This window comes from Pinus tabuliformis, chromosome 6 (genome assembly GCF_031772625.1).
Source record: "Pinus tabuliformis cultivar Carrire ecotype Pingquan chromosome 6, CPIR1, whole genome shotgun sequence".
NCBI classification, from domain to species: Eukaryota; Viridiplantae; Streptophyta; class Pinopsida; order Pinales; family Pinaceae; genus Pinus; species Pinus tabuliformis.
In genome coordinates, this window is record NC_142292.1 from 1,007,604,045 (window position 1) to 1,007,630,545 (window position 26,501).

The 26,501-nt window shown below is 41.1% G+C and overlaps 1 protein-coding gene across 1 annotated transcript in view; it reads right to left on the reverse strand.

Annotated features, from left to right (window-relative positions):
* Positions 1–366: 366 nt before the first annotated feature.
* Positions 367–26,501, reverse strand: part of LOC149262407 (sodium/calcium exchanger NCL2-like) — a 73,319-nt gene continuing 47,184 nt past the window's right edge. The window contains exon 7 of the mRNA XM_089424418.1: positions 367–877. Coding sequence (XP_089280544.1) covers positions 629–877 — 249 coding nt within the window. The 3' untranslated portion in view covers positions 367–628. The remainder of the gene's footprint in view (positions 878–26,501) is intronic.

Below are 26,501 nucleotides of genomic sequence, written 5' to 3' on the forward strand. Positions count from 1 at the left end.
CAAAAGGAAGGATAAGGCCAAGTGGTACAGTTGATCATTGCCTCCCATAACAAACGGAAGGATAAATCCAAGTGGTACAGTTGATCATTGCCTGATCCCTTGATTAGGATTACATGACCTTAGTTTTCATCAATAGTCATCATATTTACACCATTTACAGATAAGATATTTGCTTTGCTTTTCTTCAAATCTCAGTTGGTTATAACATTTATTGCCTTGCAGATAACATAGCTGCTTTGCTTTTTCTCCAAATCTCAGTTATTGATGACTTAATTAAGGAGATAAAGAAAGGGAAATCTTTAAATTTTGAGCATCTATGAAATATTCCAACATGCATGTCAAACAATGAAAAGAAGCAACGCGTCATAAAAGTAAATTAACCCATGCTACATTGATCAACCATTCATACATTTTTGACACGAAAGTATTGGGATTCTTTATAATTCTACTTATAGAACAAAGTTTCACACGAAAGTATTGGGATTCTTTATAATTCTACTCATAGAACAAAGTTTCACTGAATGATGCAACTATATACAATATTATCAATATTTCTCACCATGTATCCAACAAGGAGTGAAATCTAGACTCCTATCCCACGATCAGGCTGCCCCAAACCTTCGAATCATCATTGCCATCCAAATACGTAATCTAGAATGACTACCAGGGCAATGGAAACAGGGTACAAGAAGAAAGTAAAAATTGCCATCCATAGTGGGAAAGTGACCTTAAACACTGAGAAGAGACCCATGATCAATGTCACCACCACAATCACCAAAACCTCTGATGAGAAATCCCAGGCCACTCTTTTCAGCAATACTACAAGCAGGAACACGCCTAAGCACAAGGTGTTGTTCATAGTGACCGAACCATATATCTGTCCAACATTGAAATTCTGCTTTCATCAACATCCAGAATAGCAAATACCGAGGCAAAATTTACACATATAAACACAATACAGTTGCAATCGAAAGACAACTAAAATGCATGAATAAAAATGAAATACAAAATCATAGATAAATCATAAGACTACATTGGCATGTCTGAGAAATTAGATTGCAGCCTCGGATCATTTTTGTTGGACCATAGTCCTCTATATGTTTATTAGCACAAAAAAAAGAGAATAATCCCAAAAGCATGAGAAACATAGAATAAATGTGCTCATACAAAACTTGAGAGGGGAATCTTAGTATATCATAAACGAAAGAATCACAGAAAAATCAACAACAGAACGATTTTGCATGATGTCAAACCTCAAATGGAAAATCAGCCCAAAAAGACCACAAGATTTAGAAAAAAATTGACACATTGCAGTAAAAGTGACAACAATTGGTAAAAAAAATCAGCACTCCAAATTTGGACCCTCTTCAAATGTCAATTTTCTTATTTATTTAATTATTTTTATTTTTTATATTTTGACCATCATGAACCACAAATCTTAAAGAGTCAAACCATTGTCCTGGTGGAAGAGGAATCCAGGTCATTGCAGAAATAATTTTAACAATGTACTCGATTGCATTCCAAGATTGCCCTAATTTATATTGATTTTACCATCCAGTATCCTTTTTATGTCACGGGTTTGTCTCTTTGTCAATCTGTAGACAGTTTTTGATGCCCTAGAAGGTGACAAACCTATAGCACTAGATTTGGGGAGTATAGAAAAGTCTCATGTTTGGGTTAATGGGAAAAGTTTATGGAGGTACCAGGGATCCTACCTTGCATCCAAGACTGATTGTAATGTTGTATGTGATTATCAAGGAGATTATAATCAAAATAAATAAATGTGTATGGAACAGGGATCCACGTCATAGCAGAAATAATTTTAACAATGCACTCAATTGCATTCCAAGATTGCCCTAGTTTATATTGATTTTACCATCCAGTATCCTCTCTATGTCATGGGCTTGTCTCTTTGTCAATCTGTAGACAGTTTTTGATGCCCTAGAAGGTGACAAACCTATAGCACTAGAATTGGGGAGGAGTATAGAAACGTCTCATGTTTGGGTTAATGGGAAAAGTTAATAGAGGTGCCAGGCATCCTACTTTGCATCCAGGACTGATTGTAATGTTGTATGTGATTATCAAGGAGATTATAATCAAAATAAATAAAAGTGTAAAAAATTGTGGAAAACCTACACAATGTTGGTGACTCCCTCAATTCCTCTCTTTCGATGTGTATATGTTGATTTTTCTAAACTACATCATTTGCGCATTTTTCAAGAAAATGCCACATATGTAGTGGAAAAATAAATGTGTACAAATCAGTGTTGTGAAAAACGCGATTAAATCGTGATTTTTTCAGCTTGCCGATTTCATCGCGATTTTTATACGAAAAAATCCCCTATTTTTTTTTTGCCAATTTTTATTGAAAAAATCGCACTTTTTTCAAAAAATCGCGGGGGCTCGGGACAGCACAATTTTATAAAAAAAAATTTGGTTTTTCATTTGGTCATTTGGATAGTCGCGCGCGTGGAGGGAGGAGGAGCTCTTGGGGACCATTGAAGAGGGTTTTCAGCCAAATCTAAGTGCTTGGAGGAGAAAATCAAGAGGAGACCACCGATTTCTCCATAGAAACGGTACGAGGATTAATTTTTTTTGTTCTCATTGTTTAAAAACATTGTTTTTGTATGTTTTTCATTGTTTTTGGTTGGGAAACTTGGTATGGGCACCATTTTTCTTTTGTTTTAAAAAAAAAAATTGTATTTCTTCATTGATTTGGGATGGGTAACTTGGTATGACTATGGGAACCATTTTTTTTTTTTTCATTTTTTTTAAACATTGTTTATGTTTTTTCACTGTTTTTGGCATTTGCCATTTGGTTGGGTAACTTGGGTTTGGATTCTGGAATGGTTGGGTAATTTGTGTTTGAAACTTTGAACTTTGGACTTTGGAATGGTTGTTTTAGGTTGGGTTATGGGTAACTTGGATTTTCATTGTACAATCATCAATGTAAAAATTAAAAATTAAAATACTAAATTGTAATTTGTAAATTTGTAACTTGTAATTTTGTAAATGCTAAATTGTAATCCTAATCCTTATTTTCCCATAGGTTCACAACTGCACCAAAACACCATTCAAGACTTCAAGTTTGCAAATTCAAAGTTCAAAAACAAACATGCCAAGGAAATTGGATCCTTTCTGGGAATATGGTGAACCTAAAGCTCCGAATGATAGACAAAACTTGAGTTGCAAGTTGTGTGGAAAGGAGATATACAGGGGGGTGTACAGGTTGAAGTTTCACCTTGCACAAATCCCTGGACATGATGTGGGGCCCTGTATAAATACAAATCCTGAAATTATCCAAAGAGCCATGAGAGCATTGGAAGAATTAGAGCACACTAGAGAGGCCAAAGAAGAACTCAAAAGGCAACTAAAAAGGTCAGCTGAAGGAAGTGGGCCAAGTGGCACTGGTTCTATTGCAGCATCAGTCAATCCGGTAGCTGCATCATCATTTTTTGTTCCTCGAACCACACCTGGTTCACAACCATCTATCGGTTCAATGCTAAAAAGAACTGATAAAGAACAAGCTGACAGGTTGATGGCAAAATTTCTCCTCTTGAGTGATATTCCTTTCAGCGTTGTAAGGAATAATCCATTTTTCCAACCTACTGTTGATGCTATTGCCAGTGTTGGCCCAGGGTACAAAATCCCTTCTTATCATGATTTCAAAGGCCGGATTCTTCAAAATGAAAAGCGTGACTGCACCCAAAGATTGGAGGATTTTAGGGCATCATGGGCACAAACAGGATGCACTGTTATGTCAGATGGTTGGACTGACCAAAAGGGGAGAACCCTTATAAACTTCTTGGTTAGTTGTCCCAAGGGGACTATGTTTATCAAATCTGTTGATGCATCTCATCAAATCAAAGATGCAAGAAATTTATGTGATTTGTTGGATGTGTTTATTTTGGAGGTGGGTGAACAACATGTTGTCCAAGTCATAACGGACAATGATGCAAATTATGTTGCTGCTGGTAGAATGCTTTTGTCCCAAGGGGACTATGTTTATCAAATCTGTTGATGCATCTCATCAAATCAAAGATGCAAGAACTTTATGTGATTTGCTGGATGTGTTTATTTTGGAGGTGGGTGAACATGTTGTCCAAGTCATAACGGACAACGCTGCAAATTATGTTGCTGCTGGTAAAATGCTTATGGACAAGCATCCTACTTTATTTTGGACACCTTGTGCTGCCCATTGTATTGATTTGATGTTAGAGGACATAGGGAAAATTCCCTTTGTCAAAGATATTGTTGACTCATCAAAAAGCATCACAAAATTTATATATAATCATACATCTGTGCTTAGCTTGATGAGAAGATTCACCAACAACAAAGAGTTGGTGCGCCCCACCATTACACGGTTTGCCACGAGTTTCATATCCCTTCAATCCCTCTTGAATTCTATGTGGGATGTGAAGAGAATTTTTCTTTCAGAGGAGTGGTGTGCTTTGTCAATGAGCTGCAAACCAGAAGGAGAGGCCGTATGCAGACTAGTTTCATACCAGGAAGACTTCTGGGCGGGAGTATAGGAGGTGTGCGCCATTACTGAACCTTTGGTAAAGGTTCTTCAGTTGGTTGATAGTGAGAAGCCCGCAATGGGCTATTTGTATGAAGCCATGGACAGGGCCAAAGAAGCCATTCAGGCCTACTATGATGATAAGGGAGATGATGGGTTTCAGAAACAACTCCTTCTATGGGGAGTGATTGATGAGCGATGGAACAACACACTCCATCGTCCCATTCATGCTGTTGGGTTTTTCCTAAACCCTGCATTTTCTTATGCATGTGGGTTTGATTTTGATGCTGAGATCATAGATGGATTCTTATCCTGTGTCCAGAAGATGGTGCGATCTCCAGAACAACGTATAGAGATCTCTAAACAAATTGAGACATATAAGATGGCAGGTGGCACATTTGGCTTTGAGATGGCTATCACTGATAGGACGATTAAAATGCCAGATATTTTTTAGTTTGTAACTTTGCTTCAAATTTCATTGTCTCTTCAAATTCCATTTTTTTCTTATGTTTATTTAAAATTTTATTTGTAATTTTGTTGTAGATGCATGGTGGAAAATGTATGGTGGCAGGGTACCCCTTTTGCAAAAGCTTGCCATTCACATCCTCAGCCAAACATGCAGCTCCTCAGGATGTGAACGCAACTGGAGTGTATTTGAAAAAATACACAACAAGAAGCGCAACAGGTTAACACTTAAACATTTAAAATATTGCAAATTTCCGAATAAATTTTTGAATTCATTAAACAATATCTTTTTTATAATATTAATTATTAATTATTATTTCATGATCTTTGTACAAGTTGGAGTCCCAGCGACTTAATGACATGGTCTACGTCTACTACAATCTTCGATTGTGGGTGAGGCAACTTGAGAGGACACCTGATGTGGATGCCATCTCATTGGATGGGATTGACACCACTGCTACATGGAGGGTTGAGGCCGAGAGGCCTCTCATGGATTCTACTGATGATTGGTTAGTGCAGGATGTAGTGGAGGAGGAGGAGCAGGTGGAGGAGGAACAGGAAGAGGAGGTGACACCGCCTACCCGGCTACCACTGCCACCAGCAGAGGACGTGGTCTACCTCCTATAGCTCCTACTTCTAGTTCTTCAGCTTCTAGAGCACATCAGACTCCACTGCCATTTCCACCAGCACGGGCACCAGCATCTACATCTAGAGGGAAAGGGAAAGCTGTGGCATTTTCTCGCAAGAGGGGCAGAGGAAATCAATAGGATTAGACTTTCATTTTATTGTATATGACATTATGACATGATGAGATACATTATCATATTTTTTGTTGATATTTTGAGGCTGAGTTGGGACTCAGGAGTTAGGACTTACTATTTAGGACATGATTCAATGTTATGTGTGATTTTAGCGCTAGAAATGATATTAAACATCTTATATATTAGTTTTTTTATCATATTTATGTGTCAATGTATTTATTTTATGTTGTAGATGGTTTAAATATTAAAAAAATTGAAAAAAAAAAATTAAAAAATGAATATTTTTGTACCAAACGATTTTTTCCCGCCTTTTTCCGATTTTTTCCGATTCGTTCCCCGCACCGATTTAATCCCGATCACGCTTTTCACAACATTGGTACAAATGGAAAATCATATAACTTATTGCAGCAACCTTGTAATATGTATGTTAAAATTGTGAAGGAGGCTGTTGACGGGTTTACAATTTTTTTAATACCTTTACTTCGTTAAAGGATATCATTTAATTTTCTTCAACAACTACTCTCCCCGAATGTTGGTCAATATGTGTTCTTTAAGTTATGAAGTTTTTCAAACGTCAACAATTTATTCTCAAACTTGTATATTATTTTACTTTTCTTTTATGAAATAGCTATTACAGCAGCATGACTTTGTGGATAGTCTGTAAAGTGGAGTCAGCTGAAAGACCAAGTAAGCTAACATTCATAAACTTCTTGTTTACCACTGGGAAGGATCTTATGAAGTCTTGAAACAAACAGGTATGTAGTTTTTCAACATTCAATGGGAGTAAGAAATCTTAAAGTGAAGGCAGGCTAACAATAAGCACTTATAAAATAACAGGTCTATGTCGAAGCAAGATGACTGGTGAAAAGTGTCATTTTCTCATTTGCTGCAGTGAGGATTTAAATTTTGATGAAGGTGGGTTTGGAGATATTGAATTAGTAAATATTTAAACATGGGCATATCCTAGAACACCATATATGTTAGAAAAACTTCAATTATTGTCTTTCATACTTCAACTAACCACCACCTTCACCTTTTGCAATGGTACTATTCAACAGGAAGACACCAAAACATTAGCATAAATGTATAAATTCATCCTCGCGGATCTGAGGCTTAGATCGCAACTAGTTTTAATTGTATTTATGGCATGGCTTAGATACTTCCAATGGAATCCTTGAAAACCACAAATAAGAAGACAAACTTTTCCAATTAATGGACTGCTGACTATACACCTATCTGAATTAGTCTCCTCTCGATGATGTTACACAAATGCCAAGTGGTACACCATGGTTTTGACTCATGATGATGAAATACATCATCATTTAAATATTCGTTGTCATTTTGTATTGGTCATCCACTTTCGAATTCTTTATTGCACAGCCATCTGGGTTTAGTATTTAGCATTGACTTAGAATAGAATGGGCTGAGAGTGTTTTTTAGTGTTGGGCTTTAAAACCAACCATGCTTGCCCTAATACAACACAAGTTTTTGGAGTACCCTTGTGAAGGGGTCAAACTTCTAGTTGCATCCTGTCTCAATAACATCATGACGTGACTGCACCTATATCCCCTTACAATGATGATATTATGAAGTTTTCAGACTGATAGTAGAGACCTTTCGAGACTTGGATAACACCATGGGTCTTACTTTTGGAAAAAAGCTCAAGATTTTAGAAGCTATGGCCATGATCGGATCATATGACCTCATGTTTGATCTCGAGTGTCATTTTCTGATTCTTCAAATGTTCCATTGTTTCTTCAACATTAAGAAACATCATCTTGACACAATGAAAACACACATGCGGTGCATTTTGTCTACAGTTATGGGAGGTCGTGATGCCATTTGCAAGAAGTAGTGGTCTAAGTTGTTGGACATTTGGAGAAAGGAACAGATAATCTCACTCGTTGCTTATGAACTAGCCAAAATGATGGTCGAGTAGAACATAAAATGGATGAAAAGACAGTTAACAAGGGAGGAGTTGTTGAAGATTTGTGGACCATGCAACAAGAACAAGTTAAGGACGAAGGGTCTTCGCTTCATCTGGAAGGAACCTTGGGGGCCTAACCACTCATGTTTGAGTGGCACTGAGGAGATGACCAAGGTAGATAAGGACGCGACTCATTCTGACTTTCCAAATGAGGATTCTTCTTTTATAGTTGAGTCCACGAAATCCTACGAGGATACCTTTGAGGAGCATGAGCAGTGATTTGGGTTTGTTGACAGCAGCCCAGATATGCATGCATGTGTGATGGAGGAGAATGATGAGTAGCAGATTGTCCCCATGAGGGAAGAAGATCGAGGAGCAGACTTGCGAGATGATCAACATGGAAAGCACATAGAGGAGAGTGAGTCAGTTGTGGAGGGTGATATGCACAGTGTGCATGATGAACCGATTTTGGAGAGCCAGTTGGAGGCTCATGTTTGTTGGAAAATATGGTAGCCATGGTCGGTATTTTCGTCCTGAAAAAGAAATGGTAATTTGAATTTTAAATTTGCCTCCAAATTTATTAGGTCAGTTGAGCCCCTAATAGGCACCCATTCGACCCCCACTTGAAGGCGCTATACAAAGGAGATCATTTCTCCTCATTTGGACACATCAACTTTGTCTTATGGACCTCTGATCCAATGAAATTACAAAAGGGCCGAAATTTCAAGGGGTTGGATTTTGACATGGCACTTGATTAAGATGTTGGTTTCTGCGCTAGCTATTATTTTGTGATTGTTATTTACAATGTAATGATGAATATGGAAACTCTCTCTCTCACATAAGGAAGAACTTTTCTGGTTTTTCCCCTTGTGGGTTTTTCCTTGGTTGTGAGCCTAATTTCTGTGTCTCTTGTCTTATGGTTTCATGGTAATATTTTACTGTGCTTTTCATGGTTTTGATGATAGAATGTTTAAATTGCATAATGATATTGTTAAATGCTATATGTACACCAATAATGATTTGTTGAAGATGTAAATTGTGTTGTTCTATTATGCCCTAAGCAAAATTCAACATGGTATCAAAGTTGGGGGGGCATAGAAGGACAAACAAAGGTCTAAACAGTTTTTTATCAAGGCCGAGTCCCTAAAGACATGCTAGCTTCGTTTGATCTCTTCCTCTTTGGCAATAGAACCCTATTGTGGACTCGTAGACCTATAATTTAGGTCGTCCCCTGTGGTAGGTCGAATATTACATTTACAACTTCTCTCCTTTCTGAAGATAATTCGAAGTTTTGGATGTAAGTTTTATGGTCCTGTGGAAATGCTCTTGTAAATGAAAGTTTGAATTAACGTCAAGGTTTCTCAGGTATGATTTTTTGTCATCTAGTTTGTATTCGAATTATGTAATGAGAAATACGAGGTTATTGTGGCTCTTATGGAAGCCTCCTATATCATAAATTTGAGCTTCTATGTGGTATGCGAATTTGCTCCTAATTTGTGACAAGAAAATATGAAAACCTGAAAAGTCTGAGCTCCCTTTATGAAAGATTCGAGATTCAAGAGATCATTCAACTTGATCCAAACCTATTCGTAATCCGTTGTATGTAAAAACTTGTGGATATGATGGATTTGAGTGTGATAAGATGTATTGGCACTTCCTAGATTAGGATTTGCTAATTGTTACACAATAATTTGTCACTGCCTTCACTCCAATCCTTCTATTGTGTCATGTGTCCAAGTCAAACATGCTCATATTGAACAAATGCTCTCTTGTGCTCCCAAATGACCCACTTTTCCTAAGTTATCTGCCTCATCGCGACTGTCGACTTAATATACACGCTGAAGGGCGCTCATAAACAGTGCATCTGCGCTGCCAGCGCGGAAGTACATCTGATTCTCGCAATGGTCCGATTTCATGCTCCAACGCGAGGTTGCTTATTATCTTTAGCGATGATCTGACTGGCTACATTGCTCACTAGCGATGTCAGCACTAAAGCTCAGTTGTTCACCTGAGATGATCCAGATTGGACGAATTCATTCCAACAGTCGGCCTTCTAGATGCCTCCAGAGCTGGTTGTTGGTATAGTTTGTGTCGTCTTTCCTCCTCTGGTGTGGTTGTTCTGTCATTTGTGCTACCTTCCTTGGGGATAAGCTCATTCTTCCATCTTTCATGGAGATTCCTTCTCCTATTTAAACTCTCACCATTGCTATGCACTGCTAGTTTTTGATAGTTGGCTAGTTGGTAAATTCTTGGTTGAGCAATGTTGTTAGTGTTTGTGAGTTTGCTAGATAGCTGGTGTGAGTGTGACAAGTGTGGGATTGTTGATAGCTTGTGGAAGGTTGTGAAGTGCCCTTAATTTTGTGTAAAACTTATGAGTGAGAGAGATCTTGTATGTTGGGAGATCCATCTTTAAAGAGTGAATGCTTGAGGAACATGCTGGCTGGATTCCTCTGAGAAGGCTTGTGACATCAAGACTTTGGTTGTAAGCTTGCTCTTATTTCATAATTAATACAATCAATGATGTTTTCCTATGTCTTGTATGTAATTTACTTGATATCTCATGACTTCTTGACTTTGTGAGTAAATAAATAATTGTTGTTTTCCGGTTACGTGCTTTGTTGTATTTCCTTTGCATTGTTTCAGGTTGACCATTCATTAGGAGAAGGAAGCGGAAGCTAGAGCAGCGCAACGGAACTCCATCGACCACCGATTGAGGTAGGCCTCCAACTATGACTGTTTAAGGAAAGCTATTGTTGATATGTCCTTGTTTGTAACTAGACCCACTCTATGGCTAGAGGGGTTGCCTCTGTCCGCAGAGGGAACACTTTCCTGCATCACAAATTGGTGACTCCGCTGGGGAGTTTGTCCTATGTTCTTCTCTTGATTGCTCTTGTTTTGATTTTGATTTGGTCTCTTTTGAAGTTTGGGGTTTAGTTATCAATCTTTTGAATTTCCTGGCTGGATCTGCGAAGTACCTCTATTTGATTAAAGGATTGACTGTTTTTGATTTGGGAGTTTTCGTTCGCCTGTCATTGTTTTGAACATCATCGCGGATTAAAATTTAACAGTCGTGCTGTCATCACGCTCACCCTTTTGTAAGATCCTGTGTGTCGCGTAATTACGCCTCACAGTCGCGATGGCTCTGTAAATCCGACCATCGCGGAAAAGTCGTGTACTTCCGCGCTGACATCGCTCTGTTGCTGTGGTTAGTTCTTTATCAGCGCTAGTTGCTTGTGTATTACCTGCGCTGATTGTTGTAGAATTGATTTTCTCAATTCTGCCTCCTGAGTCCATCAGTCCTGTTGGTCCCTTGCTTTTCTCGCTTGCTTAGTAGCTTGTTTTTCACTGTTTATGGTTAAGGCACTCTTTGGTCAGCTTTGTTGAATGAATCTTGCTTTTTTGCCTGTGTGACCTAGTTCATTATTTCAAGTTTCTTGAATCAGTTGGCTTGGTTGCTGGTTTTTTCAAGGTTCGTTTGCAGCTTTTTGTTGGTTTGATTGAGCCTTCCCCATTGCTCGTTTTTGGTTGATTGTTTAGTGACTGTTATTGAACCAATCTTTGGCATTGATTCGATTTCTTTTCACTACCGAACATAGATCACAATTGTTTAGATCAACCGATTTTTTCCATCCATGCTTGTTGCTTATTTGTTTCTTCTAGATTTAAAGACATCAAAATCAAAAGGATTGCATTCATTTAGTATACGAAAGTGAAAGTGAATTTGCATTTCAAGTTTGCATATTGGAAAGCGAATGATAAAATCTCTCATTAGTAGTATCTGTGCACTTTAGGAATTGATGTCTGTATGCATTTAGTGACTATCTTTGTTTATCTTGGTTTTCTTGGTTTGGGAATGATCTCTCTACCCTCCCATAGGTAGGTGTTCATTGAAGTAAAAGGATGTTTTGCTCATTCTAGTTGCATCCTAGGATTTGTTGTATACATACGGTAAGGCCTGAAAACTGAAACATAATTCAAGATCAACTCTAAAATGAACTAAATAAACCTAACAACGCATTGGAACATAACACACACTATTTAGAGGTCTAGGCTAGAGACGTGCTCCGGTGTCGTTAAACCTAGTCACTTTTGTTTTCACTCAAGGTTGGGTGATTCCTCCTTCTATGACTCAATAATGGTCTAGTACGGAATTGTGCTCCCATGTACGGTCGAGTATATGTTGGGAGACCCCACTAGGTTATCATCCTTTATCCTTAGGAAGCCGTGTCTGCTGCCTTGCAAACCGTAACGCACCGAACACAGCATTCGAGAAGATTGACTGCCGTACGGAAAGTCCTTGGTTTTCATATGACTGCCAAGGTGTATATGCAGTTTTACGGGTTGTCTAGTAAACCTTTTGCCTAGTTCTCCAAAGTAGTCACTTTCGTTCCTTTTCGGACTCCCTAAAAGAAAAGGTCCATCTGAGCACTTGTCACTTCAGGCTCATTAAATATTCGAAGGCGACTAGAGTCATCTTTTTGTCCTTTTCTCGACTCTCTAAAGATGAAAAGGTCAAGTTATGTTCCTGTGTCTTAAAATTTATTCGGCCACGTTCACATTTACCCTGTTAGATCTTGTTTGCGTTAGCTTGAGTAGGGTTCTTTCTCATTAGTTTTCCTAGGATTTTTGAATCGAATCATCCTGGTGGAATCACCGATCCCGTCTCCCATTCCAAGTGACCAAGGGTCTCCCTCTTCTGTTGCTCCTGAGATACCGGTTGTTAGTGATACTCTCCCTGTCATTCCGAGTATCCAACCGATTAACTCTCGCGCCCCAGAAGACGAGTCTTACGATATTCATTGGAACCCTGTTTGGGAGCCTTCCGAAGAAGATATTCCCGGTACTCCTCCTAGTGTTTCGGTCCCAATGTCTTCTTCTGACATGGATGACACATCCCCCATCACGAGTGAAGAATCCGTTGTGACGAGCGGTGAAATTCCTATCCCAACGGAAACTACACCCTTCCGTGTCACCCCTCTCGGTGTCACGCTGCCTTTACGCTATAAGGCTTTGAGGGATGTTATGGGTTCTAGGACTTCCCTTACGAGTTCCATGTGGTCTCATACCGTCACTCCGACTTCGGAGTCTTTTATTCCTCAAATTCACAATGTGTCTGTCACCTCAGTCCCGACTATTCCAACTGTCTGTGTGGCTTCTTCAGCCCCTGTTGTTGGTGCCGTCACTGCATCCTCAGTTGTGACCACTGTTGCTGGACCTTCGTCCGGATCTGCAAATAGTGGCCCATCGGCATCTACATCCGGAGTTGTTGATCCTACACTAAATGCCCCACCTTCTTCTGGTTCCATTCCAACAAGGGGGGCATACGATCAATATTTACAAGCTCTTCAAAATCTGGACCCCCAAGATCCGTTTCATTATTACGATTCTCGAGGAGCTCATATTTATTACCCCGGACCTTTGCCATCTCAGCCTGCAGTTGAGGTCACGGTCCCGTTATCCGTTGCTTGGGGTACCACCGGTTATCATGGTGGCCAAGTACCCCCTGCCAATTTTCAAGGACCACCCTATCAAGGTCAGTCGTCTTACACGCAGCCCTCCTATGGGCAGCAGTATTACGGACAACCTTATCCAGGGCAACCTGGAGGCCCACAAGGACAACCCTTCCAGGGACAACCTTCGGCCTCTGGTGGTTCATCTTTTACTTATTTCGGGCAACCTTCTGGTAATCCGAGACAACCTTACATGCAACAAGGCCAACCTGGTGTCCAGCAAGGCTACCCTTCTGGGCAAGTCGGTCAGCCTTACGTTCAACAAGGCCAACCCACCGTCCAGTCCGGTCAACCATCTGGACAAATTGGTCAACCTCAAATCCAATCAGGCCAACCAACTGTCCAGTCTGCTCAGCCCTCCGGTCAATCAGGACAGCCCTCAATTGTGCAAGGAAAACCCAATACCCAGCAAGCTCAACCTTCTGGGCAAATGGGTCAATCTCAATCTCAACTAGGTCAACCTTCTGGCCAGATGGCTCAGCCTCAGTTCTCTCAAGGACATCCATCTGGGCCTGCTCAACCGGGCACTCAAATGATTGTTGCTTCTCAAGCTCCACCCAGTTTTCAGCCCCAGTCTGGGCTCCAGACCCAATCTGGTCTTCAAATGCAGGTTGGATCTCAATCTCAACCTGCTTATCAAACGCAGCCTGGCTCCCAGGCTCAGTTTGGAGCCCAGCCGCCTTATGGTTTCCAACAATCCCAAGGGCAAACCCAATTTTCCCCATACCAAAATTATCAACAACTGCAGGTGAGTCCTTATCAGAATTACCAGCAACCGTATGTTGCTCCTGCAGGCCAAGTTGGTAATCAATGGAATGCTGGGGGCAAATCCAGGGTCAACCATCAAGTTATAGCTACAACCCCCTATGGACAAAATCCCTACGGACAAAACCCTTCTGGGCCAAATCCGTCCAGACAAACTCAATGGGGGCAACAAGCCGCTGGCTAGAACTCTGGTGCTACCTCCTACCCGCGGCCTCAAATGTCCTTTAACCCTCGATTACCCTTTTTAGCAACGTTGGACTTATCGGATGTGTCCAGACTCCAAACTGAAAAATGATCCTATTCTTCATAATCTGTATTGGCCGCCGGTTCCAACTAAGATTCCCGATGATTGTCCCAAGTTTGACGGTAAACATGGAGAAGATCCCCAAGCCCACGTCATGACTTATCATCTATGGTGTTCGTCAAATTCGTGGCTTGATGATTCAATCTGGCTCCGCCTTTTTCAACGGACCCTCACTGGCTCTGCTGCTAAATGGTATATTGAGTTAGCTCGCAGATCTTTTCAGGACTTTAACTCGTTGGCTATGGCATTTTTAACTCATTTTCAGTTATTGATTCGATATGAAACGAGCACACATCTCCTGACATCCTTGAAACAAACAACGGCTACACATATCTCCGATCATATCCATGAATGGAGACGGCGTTGCCGTTTGATTAAGTTTTGGATTCCCGATCAGCTTCTGACCGACTGGTTCACGACCTCATTTGTCGGTCCGATAGCGCGGGACATTGCTATGGGGGCATGTGTAACTGAAGAGCAGGCTATTGCGCGTGCTCAGTACCTTGACTTGGTTTACTCCCAGTCCGATACACTATATGATTATTTGCCTGATGCCCCAAGGCCCGAAACTTCCAAAGCCCCGCCAACACCATCTGTTGACGGCGTCATTGGTTCTGTTAATCCATCCTCTAAGAAATCTTCCGCGAACCCTGGGAAGCAAAAGTCGAATGCTCCGAATGAAAATACTTCTCAGGCTGTATCCAATTCCGATAATACTTCCGAGGTTAACGTCGTCCAGTCCACCACGGCGGACAAAGCCTCGAAATGAAAGAAGGGAAAAGGAAAGAATAAAGTTGATCAACCAAAGCAGGATTCCCCTAAACCTACGCCCGAGGAAGGTACCAAACGCAATCCTAAGTATCCTTGCCTTATCTGTGACGAGGATCACTATACCAAAGACTGCCCGAGGCGGTTTGAAGTTAGTCGTTTGTTGAAAGGTGCCCCCGGGACTCCTACCGTGCTCAAAGAGCCTTTTCCCTCGCAACAAACGCAAATGGTGGTTGATCCATCCCAATCCTCTTCTCCCTTTGGTTCTCAGGTATTTATGGCTGGGACGATTCCTGTCCACATTAGTACTCGGGCAAAAGAATATCCGTCGCTTGCCGGGAAAGAGCCTGAGGTTCCCTCTAGCGCTCCTCCGTCCAGTTCTGGTCCCCTCCATATCGAGAGACCTAGCACTGAGACAACCATCCGACCCCCTCCTAAAGGTGTACTCCGGAAGTCTTCTTACAACCCTAATGCTCGTGCTACTCAGCACTATAGCATCGTTGAGGACTTAGCCCAGGCTCCGTCAGCTATGTCCGCTTTAGAAGTTCTCTAGAGCTACCCCTCTCAGAGGAAGTCCTTGCTATCAGCTATCGGTGGCATTGACCCGGCCGACTCGGATTTGATCACTTTTGACCTAGACAGTCATATACCGAGACTGCCTCACCAAATTGCCTTCCTTATCCAGGTCATCATCAATTCTAAAACGATCCATCATACCGTCATTGATGAAGGCGCTTCTACTTGCATAATGTTTGTTGCTTGTTGGAAGGCTATCGGTTCTCCGACTCTGAGCCAGTCTCCTACGACCTTGGAAGCCTTTGATGGGAGAGAGTCTCGCCCTTATGGTATACTCCAACGCTTGCCTATTACTTTGGAAGGGAAGACAGTCGAAGTGGAGGTTGAAGTCGTTGATGCCAATCTAACTTACAACCTCCTTTTGGGACGAAGTTGGACATATGCCATGCGAGTCGTGGCTTCATCTCTATTTCATGTCATTCATTTCCCTCATCAGGGGAAGATCATCACAGTAGACCAGCTGTCTTTCTTCGCCTCCTCCTCTTCCGATGGCAACGTGCCTTTTGTGGAGCATACCTCCGTTCCATGTGAGAGTGTGGGAGCTGGACTCTTTAAAGATCCTACCCTTATGGGTGTTTTTTCGCTCCCACCTCCCAACGTCGCTCCTATTAATATGATTTCTGTTCGCTCTGATCCTTGGGTTCTTCCCCCCGCTGATCAGATAGAATCCTGGGGCGATGAGATGCCGTTGAGTCCTGCCGAGCTCAACTACGTCGAAATTGTTTCTGCATCAGCTCCACCCTCTGAATCTGCTCCTTCGAGCAGAGCTCTCGACTCGTACGCTCATTCCCCTTGGCTTGGAGATGGCGCTTCTTCAGACCCTTTAAAGGAAATTTTTCCTTCTGATGAAGCCATTATTGAGACCATGTCTTTCGAGGAACCCCCTTGGTCTGATCATCACCATCGTTCCTCGTTTCTCCCTGCCCACCGGGAAATGCTTACCTATCTCGAGCGGTTTGCTCCTTGTCTCCCATCCCAACCCCTTCAGACACCCATTCAAGTTTATCAAGTGTCTTCTGAAGGGAACATGGGAAACATCACGCAAACTCAGCCAATCGACATCTCTGTTAAACCAAGGATTGTCGAGCACATCCATGTCGGAGTAACTTGTACTCCGGAGGAGATTCAGCTCTATACTGATCTTTTTCGCGAATTCCGTGATGTTTTTGCTTGGTCTTACGAAGAAATGCCCGGCATCGATCCTAGCATTGTGGTGCATGAGATACCTACATATCCGGGTGCTAAGCCTATTCGGCAGCGTTTACGCCCCGTGCACCCCCGAAAGGCTGCGGCTATTAAAGCAGAAGTTGAAAAGCTTCTTAAGGCTGGTTTTATTTACCCAATCTTACTCACAGATTGGGTCTCCAATATTGTCCCTGTGACTAAAAAACAGGGCACTATCAGGGTCTGTGTTGATTATCGTGATATTAATCGGGCCTGTCCCAAAGATAACTACCCTACACCCTTCATTGACCAGCTCATTGATGAGTGTGCCAGGAGTGAAATGTACTCATTCATGGACGGTTTTTTTGGTTATAACCAGATTAATATTGCGCTCGCAGATCAACACAAGACCGCCTTTATCTGTCCGTGGGGCACTTTCGCCTACAAAAAGCTCCCTTTCGGTTTAAAAAATGCCGGTGCCACCTTCCAACGCGCAATGTCTTATGCATTCCATGATATTCGACACATTGTGCAACCTTACCTGGATGATCTGCCAGCTCATTCAGCCAAACGCCAGGACCATCCAGCTCACCTTCGCAAAATCTTTCTCCGCTATCGACACTACCGCATCTGGCTTAATCCACATAAGTGTGTCTTCTGCGTTGAGTCAGGCAGACTTCTCGAGTTTATCATCTCCCGAGAGGGTATCCGTCTGGATCCCCTTAAGGTCGAAGCCATCTTGAATCTCCCTCCCCCTGCTTCTTTGCAACAATTGCAGAGTTTGCAGGGTAAAGCGAATTTTTTACGACGATTCATTCTGAACTATGCCGAAGTGGCCAAAGGCTATACGCGGTTATTGAAGCGGGATACCCCTTTTCTTTGGGATGCCGCTGCACAAGAGTCCTTCGAGCGCCTCAAGGTTCTCCTTGTTTCTACTCCGTTGTTGCGTCCTCCTGATTATCATCGTGACTACACTCTGTATTTAGCCGCTGCCGATACCACTATTGGCATGGTTCTAGTTCAAGATGATGATGATGACACTGAGCATGTCATTTATTATCTCAGCCGCAATTTACTAGATACGGAAACTCGATACGCTTATGTCGAGAAGTTGGCATTGGTCGCCGTTTGTGCTGTTCAACATTTCCGCCATTATATCTTATTGCGCACCACGACGGTGGTTTCTGATTGCAACCCGATGACATCTGCAATATTATGTGATCCTAGTACCATGACGGGTGACAATAATCCAAGTACAGTGTAACAATGATCCTGTTGATGAATGACATGGCAGTGACAACGACCTCGAAGCTCAATTCAAGTTCAAAGTCAATAAAAGAAAGCTTGGAACTTTATGACAAGAATCCTCTGACCTATTAAGGAATTGATGATATATACATACTAAAGATGTTGGTTGATATGCATCTAAGCCGACCTTTCTGAAATTTACTAAAGGTCTTGATAAGGTCCTAAGAATTTGTTCTATTCTACTAAATTATCTAAAACGCTAATATTGATGTAAGGATTTGCCAATAAAATAATAACAGTATTTTGGGTTGGGGCTATGGATTAATTGCTTCCGCTTAGGAAGATTTGACATTATGATGATGAGAATATTTTGCAAGCTAGATACAAGGAGGCCTAAGATCAAGAGGGAGTTGTCACAACCTCAAAAGGATAAGTATCTTGTGTTTCTTTTGTTGTTTCAATTAATACTCACATTGGACTATCTATGATTTTTAAAACCCTAGGTTGGGTTTGGAGAAGAAAATCTAAAGAACCTAACCTTGTTTCCTTGTTGATAATATGGACTCATTGATAATGATGTGGATTCGTTGATGATGTGGAATTATGATGATGTGGATGTGAACTCTTTATTCATGTTGATGTCAACTTCTTGATGATGTGGATGATGGACTCCTTGAACGAATTTCTCAATGATGATACAGACACGTTGATAATATAGATGATATGTACTACTTATGTGAACACTTTGGTGATATGAACAAGTTCAACTTCTTGATGATGATATGGTCAACTTCTTGATGATGACATGGACTCCGTGATGATATGATGATGATGATATGGATTCCTTATTGATGTAGACCGCTTTATGATGATGAAGATATGGATGATGATGATGATTAGTTGATGTAGACTCCCTGATTATGATGATGATATGGACTCTTGATGACTTGGACTTCGTGAACTCTTTGTTGATAATTAGAACTCCTTAATGATGATGTGGTTTCCTTGATGACGTGGACTTCTTGATGATGTGATGAGATTGAATCGATCTAAGAAGGCTAAGATCTAGAGGAAGTTGATACACTCTCTAAAGATAAGTATTATCTTGATTATTTCTATTGATTGTTTTCATTATGAGTCTCTTAGTTGTTCTTGTTCTTCCATGTCCTCCTAGTGAGGATTGCAGGTACACGATGGAGACTGCCAAAGTCTAGAAATCGTTTGAAATAAATGGAAGAACAATGTGACAAAAAATACTCATGATAGGCTCTATACTCAGAGGGAGCAAACAAGATTAGCTTGATTGAAGCACGTTTCTATGAAGATGATTAGAAGTTTTGAAGAGCGATGCTGACCTAGATATGTTAAAGATGAGACCGTGACTTTTCTGCTATGTAGAGGACTTTTGTGTAAGAGGGAGTTGCCTTTGAGGCATGAACCTAGTGATATCCTTGGCACAATGGACTGCAGGTCCATCAACATCTCCCTGATGAATGATTTGAAGAAGCTGCAAGACTCTAATATTGACTAGTTCGTTGATCTATCTGATGATGCTTATTTCAGCTGAAGCCATTTATTATCTGCTAGATTCGATGATGGTTTGCTAGATTCTACTATGGTTGTTGATACCTGCTTCTATGAGAAGTTGTTTATCATTTGATGAATTCGATTATGTTTTGCCAGATTCTACTATGGTTGTTGATGTCTGCTTCTGTGAGAAGTAATTTATTATATGTTGGATTCAACTATGGACACTAATATTTGCTTCTATGGTTGTCGATGATTTCTTCTGTGAAAATCCACTGCTGAATTCTATTATTGTCTGTTGATAACTGCTTATGTTTGCTTCTGAAAGAAGCCTAGCTGAAGTTGAATAAACCACTGAATGTTGAGATCCACCATGGCTACATTTATGATGTTGAATTGGTTGCTGATATGAAGATATTGAAATCACTGAAAATCCCCTTGAAGAGGGAGCATTACATAACATCATATTATGGACCATCTCCTATAGGTTGTGTATCATGAGACCTTGTGGTCCGGGAGATGTACTGTTAATTCCTCCTGTAGGTTGTGTGCCATGGGACCATGTGGTTCGAGAGATGTACTGTTGATTCCTCCTGTAGGCTGTGTCGTGAGCCCGTGTGGTTCAGGAAATGCACTTTTGATTCCTCCTCTAGGTTGTGTGCCGTGAGACTTTGTGGTCAGGGAGATGTATGTTGATTCCTCTTGTAGACTATGTTCCGTGAGACCTTGTGGTCTGAGAGATGTATTGTTAAATCCTCCTGTAGATTGTGTTGTGAGACCTTGTGGTCTAGGAGATGCATTGTTGATTCCTCCTATAGGTTGTGCATCGTGAGACCTTGTCGTCTGGGAGGTGCATTGTTGATTCCTCTTGTAGGTCATGTGCCGTGAGACCTTATGGTCCGGAAGACGTATTGTTGATTCCTCATGTAGGCTGTGTGCCATGAGACCTTGTGGTTCGGGAAATGTATTCTTGATTCCTCCCTTAGCCTGTGTTGAGACCTCTTGGTCAGGGAGATGATTTGAGATGGATGCTATGTATATTTCCTTTTGATGAAACTGATGATCTCTCCCTTATGTTGTGGGATGTGAGACCTATATTTGGTCGAGGAGATTGGTCCTGACATAGAGAGAGAGATTTGTATTTGTGATCTCTTCCTTGGGTTGTGGGCTGTGAGACATATGATTGGTCGAGAAGATTGATCTTGAGAGCAAGAATGAAAAGTACCTCCCTGGCTAAGAAAGATTGTTGGAAAATATGGTAGCCATGGTTAGTATTTTCATCTTGAAAAAGTAATGGAAATTTGAATTTTAAATTTGCCTCTAAATTTATTAGGTCAACTAGGCCCCTAAGAGGCACCCATTCGACCCCCACTTGAAGGCTATATAAAGGATATCATTTCTCGTCATTTGGACACATCAACTTTGTCTTATGCATCTCGTATCTCGCAAAATTATAACAACGCTGAAATTTTAGGAGGCAGCCGAAATTTTAGGAGGGCCGCAAAAATTTCAAGGAGTTGGATTTTGAAATTGTTGAATAATCTAGGGGCGGCTAGGTTAGGTGATTTCTCTTACTTTGATAACTACTTGTGATATATATTACTTAACTTGATTAACTTCTTGTTTCTCTTGATTATAATTAGTATTCTTATCATCAAACAACTGCCAAACCATAAAGAAAAATGAGACAAGAGGACACAAGATATAGGCGATCAACCAGGGCCAAAACCTCTCCTCTTGAGAGGAAAACCCACAAGAACTCTTCTCTTCTTATAGAACTTCAAATGACGAATTCCAAGACCTAAGACTCTTGTCAAAGTCCCCTCCAAGACCAAGTCAATCCTTCCTCCTTGATGAGCATTCCTTCTAGCAACTTCGACCAAAGTAACTTTTGCAACTTCGACCCCTAGCATTTTCTTTTGCAACTTCGACACCCAACAGTTTCTTCTGTAGCTTCAATACCCATCAGCTTCTTCTGCAAAAACCCTAATTCTTGCACTTGTGGAAATGATGGTGATTTCTTCTTCTTTTCTCCTTCACTTGGATAGATTCCTTCTTATTGGAAATTCGACTTGCAAAGTATACCAATTGTTTCCCTAATTCGACTTTAGTTGTTGCAATAGGTGCCCTAATTGTCTCGCACATGTGAAGGATAGTAACCCAAAAACAATTCAAAATTTCGTCTTTCTTTTCTTCTTCTATATCTCCTCTTCTTTGCACCTTTTCTCTTACTTGATTGAACTCCTATGTGTTGAGTGAGTGTCCTTCAAGCGAGGTCAAATTCTCCTATATATAGCCTTTTCTTCTAGGTCAAATTGTTGCTTGTAGGCCGACTTGATCTTTGCCTTTTGACAAGGTCTTGGAGGGTCTATTTGACACTTTTGACTCAAACAAATTTTTCTTTACAATATGTAACATGCCCAAAAGGGTCTTCCATACATGACAATGACTCTTATGACTCTTATGACTTGTTGACTCAAAGACAAACCCTAGAAGCACTCAATGGGTGATTGACCTATAAATCAAATAACCTTCAGCATGAAACCCATGCCTCAAGAATGAAAATAATAAATTTATTTTTCTCTTTACATCAAATACATAAAATCATGATTACATGTGTCATTATGAAGACTGAACCTTGTTACATATTTCAACACTCCCTCTTAACTAGGGAGGTATTCGTAATTCATACAAGGTACTTGGACATTCTCAAACTGAAGAATTCTCATAAGAAGAGTCGGATTGGTCATCCATCTCATAAGCTATCTTATCAGCTTATACCAAAGCATCTCATCATACCAACCAACATTGTCCACAAGATAAGAGCACAATGCTAGCGAGACCAATCACTGATAAACACTATCATCGTTGTCTCTTAAGGCACATACCCCACCCATGTGTTCGTATGGTATGTCCTTTTAGGACAATTCCTATCTTGGAATAACACATTCTCAAGGAATTTCCTCTGTGACTACTCTTACATCTTGGATGCCCTACCACATCCTCAAAGAGTATTGGAATCAATCTCAGATGCTTACCCAATCCTCCATTATTTCTTCACAATATGAAGACAAGAATGATGTGTCTATCTCTCCCTCTCAACTAGGGAAGATATACTCATTCCTATAAAAGGAATATACCCAAGCTCCCTCTTATCCAGGGACTTGATTACAAACTCCCTCTTAACTAGGGAATTGTTTCTAGTAGCTCTCTGCTCTTTAGTGGAGACCATGTTACCCTCAGCTGCTTTTAGAGCTCCTCCTTTAGATGTCATGAATCATTATGGAACCTTCATCTTCTAGGTTTCATTCGTAGGGCATCGGCCATCCATCACTTTTCTTCATGAATCATATCAGTCATGTCATCCTCCTCTTCATCGAAAAGTGATCTTCTAGTCCACATTTAGTTTTTCTTCATCCAGCTACCTTTTCCAAGTCATGTTACTTTCAGGATCTTCCATCCATTCTTGGTTGTAGGTGTCATCTACAACTCTCTTTCGGTAACCATGTTTCAACCCAACCAGAGGTTGTTCAAAAATCAAAATGAACATCAAATTAAAGTTACCTTTTATGATGGCCTTTCATCATAACATCCACTTGCTTGCAACATCAACAATCATGAACATTCATTGACACATTTCCAAGATATTCAATGTCAAAGGTCTCCTTTCTTTATAGACTTCATCAAAGTCCTCATACCTTCTCCATGGAGATGTCCTAGCCAATTCTTTTAGTCATCGGATGTTGAGCACTTTCTCTTATTTCGTGACCATACTTGAATTTCTTACGAACTCCTCTTCCTTTATTCACATATTGTTCCCAGGAACTTCTATACATAGTTCCTTCATCTTTGTCAACCACCTCATATTCCATATGAGGACATATTATGTTCATTTCATCTTGTAAATATGTGAACTAGTTCAAAAGATATGTCTTCATGCATCTTGTTAGTTTTTGTAGCATCAGATGTGTTCTAGCCACAAAATTTTGTGGAGATACTAGAATACATGAGATCTCCAAAACCCAAAAATCGTTTCTGGAAATTCTGCCTAGAATTGACTTAATTAGTTTATTAACCAATTTTTTAGTATTTCCTAAGTCCAATCTTAGGCAATGTGGTTAATTCATCAATATTAATTAAGTCAAAGTGATAATCATCTAGAAACTCACACAGATCGATCCAGAGATGATCCTAGCCATTTATTACATTTTAATCTTGGTCGTTGGTACTCCAATAGAGAATTATAAGAGAAGGTAGATGTGGTGATGGAGAAGACGCTTGAGCAGTTTGATTTATGAGCAGATCGATTTCCAAAGTAGCAATAGTCAGTTGCGGGAGAGAAACCTAGAGATCGAAGCAGTGAGAGAGGAGCAGAGACAGTGAAGCCGAAGGAAGGTTTCCAAATCCAGTGAGTGCATTTACAGAGAGGCAAGAGAGCCACAAAGAGGCTGACGTTGGGGCAACACAGTACCTCTAGAGGCAAAGTCGATTTGCTAGGAGAGATTGACGTTTTCATTTCCAAAGGCCGGGAAGGAGTCCCAAAGCGTCGAAGAAGCGTCTTTCTGGTCAGCAAAAGGCATAACGACTTCATCAGAGTCCAATCCGAGGCCAAACGTCTAGCGAGCTACGTAGAGCAGTGCAAAAGCTAAGAGGATCGAAATTTTGAGGAGATTGCCTTTGGGGTGAGGAAAATTCCTCTCCAAATTTTTTCCAGTATTTCTCTGTAGGATTGCCAGTTTCAACATCCAGTTGTATTCAGATTATTTCACTGCTGCTTAATAATAAAACCCTCAACTGTTGCACCGGTTTTCCCAAGTTGGGTTTTTTCGGGAACTTTTGTCCAAAAATAATTGTGTTATTTTATGTGTGCTAGCATTTCTTCCAACGTTTATTCTTTCGCAGTTTTATTTCTGTAGGTTGTAGTGTGATTTATTCAGTATTTGTTGTAGCATACAATAAATAAATTATTAAATTAAATTAACAATTAGGAGAATAATTTCCAGTTGTTGCAATAGGATTCTGGTTTGGAATTTTCACATGGTGTCAGAGCATAGTTGATCAGCCAGAGATCTCAGAGGCGATGAGAGAAGGAATTTTGCTATTCAGTATGAGCAGCAGATCGAAATTCCTAGGGGTAGCGCAGTGACTTTGCCAAGAGGCCAAGTTACTTGAGGAGATTCGATTTTTCTAAGTGAGGGACAGAAAAATTCGATCTCTCCAGATCGGATGATTCCAGATGCAGAGGGAGCAACTCAGTGTTTTTGTGGAGCAGATCTCTATTTGGACGCAGTGGTTTTGTAGCAATTTGCTAGATCAGAGCCAACGTTGGGTGGAAGGAAGGAGAGCGCACACGGAGGGAAAATTTTCCTCAAGGAACTCAAGAAGTTCGATTTTTCCTTGCAGATCAGCAATCGTTGTGAGCAGATCTTCTCACTCCAGAAGGGAGTGCGAATAGAAGAGCAGCAACTGAGTAGAAGGAAGGAGGAGATTTTCGACATTTTGTTGAGATGGCCACTGTGGGCTTCGCCATTAGGACAAGTTGGATGGAGCTTCCAACTACGTCATCTGGAAGGCAAGGATGTCCTTCCTTCTAGATGAGTTTGGCTTGAAAATATATATTGATGCAGTGGTAGCAGTTCCAACAGATGCAGATCAGATAAAGGAGTACAAGAAGGAGATGGCACAGGCGAAGAGGTTGATCCTAGATGGAGTCTGGGATCATAGTCTCACACATAGTTGGCAAAGATACTACCAAAGAGATGTGGGAGACTCTCTCCACTATATATCGAGGTACTTCTGAGCAGCAAAAGATGTACTTAGAGGAGAAGCTGAGATACATCTGGATGCAGAAGGGGGAAGGCATAGACCACTTCCTCACTAGGATTCAGGAGGTCTGAGACCAGCTTGCAGCTATTGGGGCAATGTCTCAATCCACGGAGCTAGTGCGATTGGCACTCAACAGTGTCTCAGAGAAGTGGTAGGTATTCGTCCAAAGTATCTTGGGCAGAGATACCTTGCCAAGGTGGGACATGCTGTGAGCCAATTTGCAGTAGGAGCTGAGATGAGCTCTATTGAAAAGCTCCATTAGTGGCAACAACAATGGATCGAAGCAGGTGAAGGAGGAGGAGAAAGTGGCCCTCGTATCAAAGGGTCCCATTCAGGGATAGGGGGAGTAGAGGAAGAAAAAGGAAGACCTATCAAAGGTCAAGTGCTTCAGGTGTGGTGAGCCATGTCACTACAGTACCTAGTGTCCTCTTAGAAAGAAGGATAAGGAGGAGAAGCAGGGCCAACATGTGGCCTTAGCAGAGATCGACAAGTTGTCCTCTAGGTTGGAGGAAGACTTCGCGATGTTTGCAGATATACCTCCAGGAGTGAGGTGGGGAGATTTTGTATTAGCCCCAGAGCGCTACAGATAAGCAGGGTCCTTGAGGAGTCCACCTCATGGATCAATACCTGGCTATGCGGGTCCACAATGTTAAATAGCAGGATGGATCAGTGACACTTGATGTAGTCAGATGCCAAAGTGACAGTTGCAAAGACTAGTAGCAGTCAAATGTTGGAGAGCGTAGTGTAGGGTTGGCAGCAGTGCAGTTGGCATAGTGCAGAGTCAACAGCAGCTCAGATTCTTCAGTGACAGTGCAGATGCTAGTAGCAGTCAGAGACTCGGGTGACAGATGCATTATACTAATCACAATTGATTCAGTATTTTGGATGCTTTTCAGTTGCAGATGTTGCAATTGCAGCAACATATGAGAGGGAGTTGTAGTGTAGACGCAGTGTTGGCAGCAGTTTAGCCGGGTCAGCAGCAACACAGATGTAGTGTATATCAGAGTTGCGCAGTGGTTGGTGCGCAGTATGGCCAGACATCAACAACGTGACAGTGGATGATGCAAAGACAGGTGCTACTACAAGGTGTGCAATAGCACTAGAACACATTCCTCTCTAAGAGGGAGTGTTAGTTTTTGTA